The sequence below is a fragment of the Canis aureus genome, chromosome 26, assembly GCF_053574225.1.
Source record: "Canis aureus isolate CA01 chromosome 26, VMU_Caureus_v.1.0, whole genome shotgun sequence".
In the NCBI taxonomy this organism is placed as follows: Eukaryota; Metazoa; Chordata; class Mammalia; order Carnivora; family Canidae; genus Canis; species Canis aureus.
The window spans coordinates 26,024,076-26,036,152 of record NC_135636.1 but is presented as its reverse complement, the minus strand read 5'-3'; the positions used below and the strand labels follow the sequence as shown (position 1 = coordinate 26,036,152).

Genomic DNA, 12,077 nt, shown 5'->3' with positions numbered 1-12,077 from the left:
TGGACCTGCAAAATTTGAGCTGCGAAAAATGGAATTGATGGAAGGAATGGCTATACACATACCAACAAAACCTTACAATACAAGATGTTATTAGTAAAGTTCCAGATGGACCTAGAACCCAATCCACAGATCAAATCTTTTCAAAATACAGATCTCTTTGTAGTCAGAAATAAAACAAAAATGCCTAATATATGTTGGTTATATGACAGCTTTTAGCTAGTGTAGTAAGATAAGAAAAAGTATAAGATCTGAACAGAAGAGCAAAACCTTCGTTATTCAGACAATGTGACTATCATCATAGAAAAACAAACTGGGGATCCCTGAGTGGCATAGAGGTGTAGCGCCTGCCTTTGGCCCAGGGCGCGATCCTGGAGACCCGGGATCAAATCCCACGTCAGGCTCCTGGTGCATGGAGCCTGCTTCTCCCTCTGCCTATGTCTCTGCCTCTCTCTCTCTCTCTCTCTGTGTGACTATCATAAATAAATAAATAAATAAATAAATAAATAAATAAACAAATAAATAAATAAATAAAAAGAAAAACAAACTGAGGGGTGGGTTAAGCATCTGCCTTTGACTCAGGTCATGAACTCCAGGTCCTCTGATGGAGCCCTGAGCAAGCAGCAGGATTCTTGCTCAGCAGGGAGTGTGATTCTCTCCCTCCACCCCTCCCAACCGCTCCCCACCACTCATTCTCTCTCTCAAATAAATAAAAATATTTTTTAAAAAAAGCACAGTGATTCTAAAAACCACTGAAAATTTTAAAAGATGTCAGCACTGTTGCTACTATACAAAATTCAACTGTATTCCCTTTAAATGCCAATAACAAATATTCTAAATATATTTACAAGAGCAATCAAGTATCATACCTTACAGTAATTCTTTAATTATGCAAGACCTTTATGAAGAAACTATAAAATGTTATTGCAATTTATAAGACTGACTTAAATAAATGAGAAATCCAGTGAGGTCATAGATGGAGCAATTTAATATTATTAAATGGCTAATTCTGTACACGTTGAATGCAATTGCAATTGAAATCCCAAAAAGCGGTTTCCTGGAACTTAGTATATTGGTTCTAAATTTTGTACAGAGGATCCAAATATAGCTGAGACAGACTTGTGGAAGGAGAAGGAAGAATGCTTCCCATAAAAAAAATAGAGTTCGGTTTTCTCTTTAGTATATGGAGTATCTAGGTATAGCAGGCTCTCACTTATGGAGAGCAATAATCAGCAGGAGTTGACTTGTGACTGCCCCTTCAAATAGAATACTGCTCTCCAGCTCACCCAGCACATTGTTCTTTAAGGCACATGCCTCATCCTGTAGATATGTGTATGATAGTTGCTCGGGTGGGAGGATAGGGTAAGAGATATAGAAGAGGTTATTTTAAATTACATGGGTTCTGTTAGTTTTGTAAATATCCTCCCAGTGAGCTGCCAAGCAGAAAGAAGAAAAGAGTGGATCGTGTGACTCTTAAGAGTTCGATGCTTCTGGTAGTGATCTGAGCAGGATCATGGGAATAAGTGGCAGAGAAAGGATGGAAGAAAGCACACCAGAGGTTATAGTGTGAGAGAACTGCAAGGTCCAAATGGCACAAGACTTGGGGATGTTGGCTTCCCTGAGGCAAATATGTGGAATTAGGGTGAAGAGAAAGGTCGAAAGGTCGTAAGACAAGAACTGACAGGGACTCTATAATGCTAAGCAAAACTAGAAGTGTCAGAGAAACAAGAAAGAATCCAACACCAACAGAAGGAAACATAATCTTTCCTGGGAACCCACTGTAGACCAAGCACTTTGACACAGGCTCTCTCCTTGAACCCCAACATTAGTCCTCTGAGAGTAGGCATTAATATCCCTTTGTTGCAGATGAGCAAACTGAAGCAATGTCTGAGGTCATTGGCCCCATGTGACAAGACCGAGATTCAAAGCAGTCAGATTCACACTAGGGCCTCCTGTTTCCACAGTCCACTTCTTCTTTCACTAAAGTCACAATGGTCACTGAAGCACCCTGAAATGCACACAGACTTGCATAAGGAAAACAAAGCTAACAATGGATATTGTTAAACACATCCCCTCAAACAGCTAGACTTTATCAACGCTTCCAAAGCACCAGTTCAGACAGATGAAGGAGGAATAGGAATTCTGTCCAGCGCCAACTTTAGCCGAGCATCTTTGTGTTAACCAGATTTTCTGGAAGAGTCTGATGCAAACAGCCTTAACCCACAACGTGAGAAGCAAGGCAGTTTTAGAAATATGTCACCTACATGAGGTCGCCTATTTTAATTCTGCCACCTGATCATGTGTTTTAACCCCGTCTCCAAGCCCCTGCCTCCTGTAAAATGGGTGTAAATTACAGCGTGGTTCTGGAAGATTCCATGTGATAAATCTTGCAATGTCCTACTATGCTTAGAACAGTACCGGGCACCTAAGAGCTCAATATATTACCATTGTCACCATGAGTATGATGGAGGTCTTTTTTAAAAATAATGCAGTAATACTTAGAAGTGCATCTTAAAAAAAAAAAAAAAAGGACTGATGGATAGAAGTGTAGTGGGATGAGGCATAGTAAAAATTCTAATGATGGAAAGTTAAAATAGTCAAAAGTTAAAGGTAAAATGTCCACTGTGAAATTCAACTTTCTCTAGGTTTTAAAATGTCCATAACCAACGTTGGAAAAACAATGCACGGCCGTGCGCTCGGAGAGGAGGAGGGGTTAGTTTCGTTTTGTTCCCTGTCAAACAGAGAAGGTATATAGAGAAGAAAACAAAATGGGCGAGCTCCTCCCCAGCTCGGGGCCGCCTCGGGGCCGCAGGGCCGTCCGCAAGGCCGCCTGAATGAGCTCGAGGGCCGCTTGCGAAAGAGCGAATCCTCGAGAGCGCGGCGCGGGGCTGCCAAGCCCTCGCGAGGGACAGGGACGCGCTCCAGGCGGCGCCTCCCGCCTCAGCGCCCAGGAGGTGGGGCCGGAGCGCGCGCCGGCGGAGGCGCGGCGCGGCGCGGCCGTTACCCGGGGGCTCGGGGCCGGCGCCGGCAGCAGCGCGCCGCGGGTAAATACCTTCAGCTGGGCGGGGGAAAGGAGCGTCGAATTTCAAAAAAAAAAAAAAAAAAAATCCACACACACACCCCAAACCCCCCACAGCCCCGGGCGGGCGGGCGCGCGGATGGGCGCCCTTTGGCTGCGGGAGCGAGTGGAGGATGCTGGGAAGGAGGTAAAATGGCCACCGGCGGCGGCGCGGAAGAGGAGAGGAAGCGGGGGCGGCCGCAGCTCCTGCCCCCCGCGCGGCCCGCGGCCCGCGGCGAGGAGGCCGAGGGCGGCCGCGAGAAGATGGGCTGGGCCCAGGTGGTGAAGAACCTGGCCGAGAAGAAAGGCGAGTTCCGCGAGTCGCGGCCGCCGAGGCGGGAGGAGGAGGGCGGCAGCGGCGTGGGCGGCGGGCTCGGCTGCCCCGCGGGCCTGGCGGCGCCGGGCCTCGGCGACTTCCCCCCGGCCGGCCGCGGGGACCCGAAGGGTCGGCGGAGAGACCCGGCCGGCGAGGCGGCGGACCCCCGCAAAAAGAAGGGTGCAGCCGAGCCGGGCCGGAGGAAGAAGGCCGAGGCGGCGGCCATGGCGGGCCCGGCCAGGCCTGGCGCGGCCGAGGACGCGGCCGAGCGGCCCGCTCAGGACGAGCAGGCAGTGGCAGCGGGCCCCGCGGCGGGCCCGGGCAAGGGCCGCTTCCTCGTGCGCATCTGTTTCCAGGGAGACGAGGGCGCCTGCCCCACGCGGGACTTCGTAGTAGGCGCGCTCATCCTGCGCTCCATCGGCATGGACCCGAGCGACATCTACGCAGTCATCCAGATCCCGGGCAGCCGCGAGTTCGACGTGAGCTTCCGCTCGGCGGAAAAGCTGGCCCTGTTCCTCCGCGTCTACGAGGAGAAGCGCGAGCAGGAGGACTGCTGGGAGAACTTTGTGGTGCTGGGGCGGAGCAAGTCCAGCTTGAAGACGCTCTTCATCCTCTTCCGGAACGAGACGGTGGACGTGGAGGATATCGTGACCTGGCTCAAGCGCCACTGCGATGTGCTGGCCGTGCCGGTGAAAGTGACCGACAGGTTTGGGATCTGGACCGGGGAGTACAAGTGTGAGATCGAGCTGCGCCAGGGGGAGGGCGGGGTTAGGCACCTGCCGGGGGCCTTCTTCCTGGGGGCCGAGAGGGGCTACAGCTGGTACAAGGGTCAGCCTAAGACGTGCTTTAAATGTGGTTCCCGGACCCACATGAGCGGCAGCTGCACGCAGGACAGGTGCTTCAGGTGCGGGGAGGAGGGGCACCTGAGCCCTTACTGCCGGAAGGGCATCGTGTGTAACCTCTGTGGAAAGCGAGGACACGCCTTTGCCCAGTGTCCCAAAGCAGTTCACAATTCCGTGGCAGCTCAGCTAACTGGGGTGGCTGGGCACTGAACACCCGCCTGCCTGCCAGGGTGAACACAGAGCCAGCTTACCCCTCTTAAGTGCCAAAACTTTTTTTTAAACCATTTTTTATCGTTTTCGAAGGAGATCTTTTTAAATCTACAAGAGACATTTTTCTCTCGCTCTCTCTCTCTGCCTTTTTAAACCGAGTTTACTCCATTTCAGCCTTTTCTGAATTGGTGACTCTGTCATCAGTAACTACCGAGGACTGTAGTGTCGCCTCCCCCTTTTTAAAATTTTGTTTTCGTTTTTGTATCTGGGTTTTTTTTTTTTTTCGTGGTTTTGTGTGGGGTTGTTTTTATTTTTTTGTACTTTTTACTCCCCACGCCTTGTCTTCTCCCGGGATTTTCACCCATTGGGCTGCCTTGCTCATCTTTATGCCCCAGCACTGGGTACGGGGCCCACCACGTAGTAGGCACCCCATCAGTGTTTGTTGAATTGAGAACATTGTTGACTGTGGCTTCTGTCAGGGTGTCTACTTTTTGCAGCTCTTCCCCTCCCCTTTTAATTTGCTGCTTCTATTCTATGTGGTCTGAGAATTTGTGAAACCAGTGTTGTTAGAAGTGTATGTAATCTGAGTCAATAAGCTCTGAATGGTGGCCAAGGGCCTCTCTTATGGCATTAAAATGCATGGACTTTGGGACAGCTGTTCAGTGGCTCAGAAGCCATTTTTCACAGAATCATGGAATTAGAATTTTCTTGCTGGAAAGGAACTGAATATTGGTTTAGACCAATCCCTTGGACTTCCAACAGATGAAACAGGCCCATTGAGGTTAAATGACTGGGTCAAAATCACATAGCTGTCTGGTGCCAGAGCTAGCCTAGAGTAGAGTTCCCTGACCCCAAGCCCGGTGCTCATTCCACTACCTCTCACACTTCACAACATTTTCCTCAACACTTGAGGGCCCAGAAAGTCTGATCCCTCCTGAATGATGAGCCCAGAAGAATGCTAAGAAATCATCTGGAGGGAGAAGCAGAAAGGGATTTAGCAGGGCTTCTGAATACTTGGGAGATAAGGAAGGGACAAAGGAACATAATCTAGGATGCACTCATTGCTCCCTGGGGTGTCATATCTGGATTAAAGTGCCAAGTCCTTTGGGGCCTTACCCTTCATCGTTCATTGCCACCACTTAGAAATGGGGGTGCTCCTGAATAAGGAGACCTACCAGAGGTTTACATTTGCACCTTAGCCTCAATAGCTAGAAACCCCAGAGAAGCCTCTAACTGGAGCTCATCTACAATTTCCTGACTCGCAGGAGAAAGGTGATTTTAACCTGGAATCATAAGTAAGCTGTTAACTCTAAAATATGCTTGCAAAATAGGTCAAGCAAGAGGGCATTGGGTCAATAAGTGTTACCAAGTTAAAGTAGAAGAGACAGTACACTGCTTTTCTTTTTAGTCTTTGTTTTTCCTTTGCTTTATGTTTTGCTATTTCCTTGTGGCTTAGAATGTAAAATCGATTGTTAAAAAGTTTTGTTCTGAATAAATATTTATCTTTTGTATTGCTAACACTGTTGCCCTATCTCCTTTCAAAGTGTAAGATCCTCAGGTACACAGACTCTAGTTCAATCTATACTTCTACACATTTGTTTACGCTGCAACTACATTTCCAACCCCTGCTGGCTATACTTAGCACCTACTTTGTTGTGCCAGGCCCCTTGGAATTGTTTCCTAAACCCTGTGGATGCATTGCACTCAGCACATTGCAAAAACTCAAATTTTAAGCCTTAACTTTGCTCCAAGGAATCAAAATTGCTGGTGTGAGTGAAAATAGTTTTAGTAAGCAGCCCTAAGCAATTCTGATCCGCAGCCAGGTTTGAGGCCACAGTTCTGAATGGTACTAACTTGAGAGAGATGGATTCTGGCCTCAGGAGATTAAAATGGGGAAGGCAGAAGTAAGATGTTAGCTTCATCATCTTACAGTTACTCTGAGTGCCATGAATTGGAATTAAACTATTTCTAGGCTTTTGAAAATGTCATCTCTTCAGGTATTAAGGGAGAAAGAGAAAGTCCAGGAAACTTCCCAGAGAGCAGACTCCTCCAACCCAGCCCTGGAAACCCCAGACACAACTGACTGAAGAAGGATTTTCAGCTCTGAGCCCTTAAAGTGATCCAATGCCAAGAACTAAAGTTCTCAATGTCTTGATTCTCTAACTCAGTGATTTGAGGATATTTCCAGAGTTGATAAGGTGGTGTTGAGGCCTGGTGGGCTCTTAGGAGCCCTGCCTGTCCACACCAGCTCAGCCCCTCTTTTCTGTCTCCCAAAGCATACAGACCCTTCCCTCCTCCATCCCTCCCCCTCCTCTCTCCTTCTCTGCCGTGGGTTTCCCTCCTTCCTGGAGCGGGAGGCTGGGAGAAAGCCTGCATTCATCATACCCGCCTTCCCTCCAAGCGGGCCCTGTGCCAAGGAGCCTCCTTGGAAGGAATCTTCCCTCTCTGCCCTCCCCCACCCCTCAACTCTCCTGCAGGGAGCAGAGGAAGAAACTAGTTCCCTGCCCATCCCCCACAGGATCTGCTCCAGGGCCTCCTGCCTGGCGGTCTGGGGACGGAGCCCTGGCCCGGAACGGAACAAACCTCCCCCAGCTTCCTCTCCTGATCTAGCAACCCCCAAATTACAATCTTTCACTGTTCATGGGCTCCTAGGGATTGTGCAGAGATCCCCAGACTGAGGCTGGCTGACTAGCTGACGCCCTAATCCGGCTTTCAACAGAGAGCCGGGGCCATTAGAGCCAAGCCCTCCTGCCAGGCACTTTGCATACAGCAATGAGACAGTTACTTGCGGAGGGAGCTTACAGATAGATAATGAGCAGTTTTTAAAATAATGTGAGGTATTTTTAAATATTCTGAAAAAATATGCTGAGTATATATTGTCTGAAATACCGGTCTCCTGGAAGAGAGGATGTCCTGACCGAAGCCTACAAGATGAATAAGCCAGGTGAAGAGGGCAGAGCTGACCACATCAGCCTGTGCAAAGGGCCAGAGCACACAGGGTTCAGGGTGGCTGCAGACTCACAGAAAGATATGCTTGGAAAAAGGCCGTGAAGAGGCAACCCTGGGCCTGTCAGTGTTACTTAAGAGGTCTTTGTCCTGACCCCCTCCAGTCTAGCCACCTCCATTCCATCCACTTACTTAGCATGTATAAACACCAACTCTTTCTAGGCAATGGAATACAGCAACATAGTCAAGGTCCCTGGGACTCAAATTCTAAAGGCACACGGAGACATAATTACAAACTATGACCAAGCACTAAAAGAAACAGAGACTGATCTGGTCTTGAGGGTAAAGGATAACTTTCCAGAGAAAACATCTTAACTGAGATCAAAAAGTTGTGTAAGGAGTTAATTGACAGATGGGGTTGATTGGATGCCTGGGTGGCTCAGCGGTTGAGCATCTGCCTTTGGCTCTGGGCAGGATCCCAGAGTCCCGAGATCAAGTCCCACATCGGGCTCCCTGCATGGAGTCTGCTTCTCTCTCTGCCTGTGTCTCTGCCTTTTTGTGTGTGTCTCTTATGAATAAATAAATAAGATTTAAAAAAAACAACAACAAAAAAACGAGATGTGGTTGGCAAGGGTGTATTAGCCTAGCCAAAAGGGATAACAAGTATAACAACCCTATTGCAAGAGGAGGCATGGCCCATTCTAGAAACCAAATGAAGCCCAGTGTATTCAGTCCAGGTTTAGAAACAAACCACTCTAGGTATTGAAGAAAATAATGGGGCCTAGGTAGGGTATTAGGAATGACTCCTAGAACTAACTGAACTAACCTACTAAAGCAGCTGCTACCTCTCATGGAAAGGAGCCAGGAAGCCTTCACTGGAAAGGTTGAGTTTGAGAACACACTACTGAACCTACCATCCAAGGACAGGCTGCCAGGATCAGAAGACCACTGCCAATTCTACTGTCAGGACAATGAAATATGTTTTTGAAGCTAGAGACATGACACTAGTGTCTCCACAACCTTCCTTATGAGCAGAAACAGATGAAACTATTTGACTCTTGCCTTACTTCCACCTTCAGACCTCATGCCAAGTATATCTACTTGCTGGAGCTTGAGGTGCAAGGGAGTCAGGAAGTGTTTGAACTTTCCAGCATGTGTAGCACCAGAAGGCACAAAAACAGTGGGAATCAGCGCGCTTGGCTGGCTCAGTCAGTAGAGCCTGCGACTTTTTTTTTTTTTTTTTAAGTTTAATTTATTTAATCTCTACATCCTGGGACGCCTGGGTGGCTCAGCAATTGGGCACCTACCTTTCTTTGGCTCAGGGTGTGATCCCGGAGTGCTAGGATCAAGTCCCACTTTGGGCTCCCTGCATGGAGCCTGCTTCTCCCTCTGCCTGTGTCTCTCATGAATAAATAAAAAAAAATAAAAAAAAAAAAAAGATGGTGAGTCCATTTCCCAAGATTCGGAACAGAGGAGAAAATCCAAGTTTGAGATGAAAGTCTTGAGTCAGATTTGGGACACAAAATGTCTAAGAGAAGGTATAGAACAGGTAGTTTAACACAAGTCTGAAATCCTAAGGAAACTTCTGGGCTAGAGAAATAAACAAGAGTCCTATAGCAATGGCCTTCAAACTCTTTAACCACATCCCACACACAATAAGACAGACATTTTAGGGACGCCTGGGTGGCTCAGCGGTTAAGCTCTGCTTTCAGCTGAGGCCATGAGTCCCAAGTCCCTCCTTTCCACATTGGGCTCCCAACACAGAGCCTGCTTCTCCCTCTGCCTGTGTCTCTGCCTCTCTCTCTGTGTCTCTCATGAAAAAATAAATTAAAAACCTTTAAAAAAAAAGATTTTAGATTGTGGCCATCAGACATATGGACATATGTACTTATGTATGAGGAAGCAATTTTAGGGGCACCTGGGTGGCTCCGTTGGTTAAGCATCTGCCTTCAGCTCAGGTCAGGATCCCAGAGCTCCAGGATTGAGCCTGGCATCAGGCTTCCTGCTCAGCGGGGAGTCTGCTTCTCCTTCTGCTCCTCACCTCACTTGTGCTTGCTCGCTCTCTCTCAAATAAAATATTTAAAAAAATAAACAAGTTTATATGTATATAAAGAAATAATATTAACCCTGTGGGCGGTGTGCCCTGACATTGTTCATTCTATTGCTTCATTATTTTATAAACACATGACCCATTAAATTGATTTTTACAGTCTCAACGGATCATGAGAGAAAGCATAGGGGAGAAAGTATAGCAACTTGGATCACACCTTAAGCAGCTCTGACATGTGAGTTTTCCCTGATGGAAAAGGATAGGGTAACACACTAATAAAGGAAAGCCAGAAGGGAGAAGGGAAAGAAGAGTGTAGAGACAGAAACCAAGGAAGGAAAGTTCCAGTCAGAGGGATTAACAACCGCATTATTGAGTGCTGCAAGAGATCAAGTAAAATTGGCCTTGAGAAATATTAAGTAAAGTCAGGACTCAAGAGTACCCATTAGACTGTCACGTGGAGGTCACTGGTGAGGGCCGTTTAGAGGCATAGTGATGGCAGCAGTAGGCAAACGAAGGAACAAATAACCTTCCTAAAATGCCAATCCAGTACTCTGACACTCTCTCAGGGGCTCCCTATTGCTCTAGGGAGTCAGCCTAGCATCCGACTCCTTTTGCCAAGAGGCTCGTGGGCGCCTCTGGAACTTCATTCTCAGCCAGAGGACTCATTACATCTGTTCATGTAAACTCTAGGTATGGCCAACAAAAAATAAGCAGAAGGAGTTCAGTATGGTGGAGGGTGGAGCAGTACAAGAGGAAGCTACGGGTGAACAGGCCTCAGAGTATACCAAGTTTAGGGTGGAGTGTCATGAGAGTGTACCAGATATGTGCAAAGCAATGGATCCATACTACTGCTACTTACTGGATTATCAACCCGACAGAGAATATTTAGGGGAGGACAAGTTTCATGAAAATAAACACAGATAAAACATGGAGGAGAATGCAAATTTTACAAAGCTTTAAAATAAAACATGGGGAGAGCCTGGGTGGCTCAGTCTTGTGAGTGTCTGACTCTTGATTTCAGGAGGGGTCATAATTTTGATGTTGTGGGATCAATCCAGCCCCAAGTCAGGCTCTGAGCTGGGCATGGAGCCTAATCAGGATTTTCACTCTTCCTCTGCCCCCACCTTAAATAAATAAACATGGGGCACCTGGGTGACTCAGTTGGTTGAGCCTCTGCCTTGGGCTCAGGTCATGATCCCAGGGTCCTGGGGTGGAGCCCCACATCAGATTCCCTGCTCAGCAGGGAGCCTGCTTCTCCCACACCCCCCACCCCACCCCACACATGCTCTCTCTCTCTCTCTTTTTCTCTCTCTCTTTCTCAAATAAATAAAATCTTTTTAAAAATAAATAAATAGGGAAGCCCGGGTGGCTCAGCGGTTTAGCGCCGCCTTCAGCCCAGGGTATATTCCTGGAGACCCGGAATCAAGTCCCATGTCAGGCTCCCAGCATGGAGCCTGCTTCTCCCTCTGCCTGTGTCTCCGCCTCTCTGTGTGTGTGTGTGTGTCTCTCATGAATAAATAAATAAATCTTTTAAAAAATAAATAAATAAAGATTTATTTATTTATTCATGAGAGACACAGACTGAGAGAGAGAGGCGGAGACACAGGCAGAGGGAGAAGCAGGCTCCTCGCAGGCAGCCCGATAGGGGATTCGATTCCGGATCCCAGGATCACGACCTGAGCCGAATGCAGGCGCCCACCTGCTGAGCCACCCAGGCGACCCCAAAATTCACATAATCTTTAACACAGCATTCATTTATAGGAAATGAATCTATAGCTAAACTTGTGCACAATACCAGTGTACCAGGATGTTCACTGAAGAATTAGCAGGGGTAATAAAGCCTGGAAACAGCCTGATTGTTTATCAATAGGTAACTATTTAGATAAGCTATGGGACATCCAAATAGAGGAACACTATGTAGCTGTTTAAAAGAACAGTTTTGTATATATTAATACAGAATGCTCTATAAGATGTATCTTTTTTTTAAATCTTATTTATTTATTCATAGAGATACACAGAGAGAGAGAGAGAGAGGCAGAGATACAGGCCGAGAGAGAGAAGCAGGCTCCATGCAGAGAGCCCAACTTGGGACTCGATCCAGGGTCTCCAGGATCACACACTGGGCTGCAGGCAGTGCTTAACCGCTGCGCCACTGGGGCTGCCCTGTAAGATGTATTTCAAAGTGAATGAAGCAGGGTGCCGAAGAGCATCTGGCTCTTAGTTTTGCTGGGGTCATGATCTCAGGGTCCTGTGATCAAACCCTGCTTTGGGCTTCATCCTCAGCAGGGTAGTCTGCTTAAGTACCCTCTCCCTCTTCCTCTGCTCCTCCGCCTGTTCTCTCTCTCTCTCTCTCTCTCAAATAAATAAATAAATCTTTAAAAGAAAATAAAATGAACAAAGCAAGATATGGTATGTTACTGTTTAAAAATTCTAAATTTAGGGTGCCGGTATGGCTGAGGTCATGATCTCAGGATCCTGGGATCCAGCCCCACATTGAGTCCCACATTGGACTCCCTGCTCAGAGGGGAGCCTGATTCTCCTTCTTCCTCAATCTTTACCCCTGCATGTGCTCTCTCTCTGTCTCGTTCTCTCTCTCATATAAATAAAATATTTTTAAAATAATAAAAAATAAAATTTATAATTTTGATTTTATTTTAA

The 12,077-nt window shown here is 47.3% G+C and overlaps 1 protein-coding gene across 1 annotated transcript; it reads left to right on the top strand.

Annotated features, from left to right (window-relative positions):
* Positions 1-2,982: 2,982 nt before the first annotated feature.
* On the top strand, positions 2,983-5,966 carry ZCCHC3 (zinc finger CCHC-type containing 3). Its single transcript, XM_077872598.1, has one exon. The coding sequence runs from the start codon at positions 3,209-3,211 to the stop codon at positions 4,421-4,423; it is 1,215 nt and encodes a 404-aa protein (XP_077728724.1). The 5' UTR covers positions 2,983-3,208; the 3' UTR covers positions 4,424-5,966.
* The last annotated feature ends 6,111 nt before the right edge of the window (positions 5,967-12,077 follow it).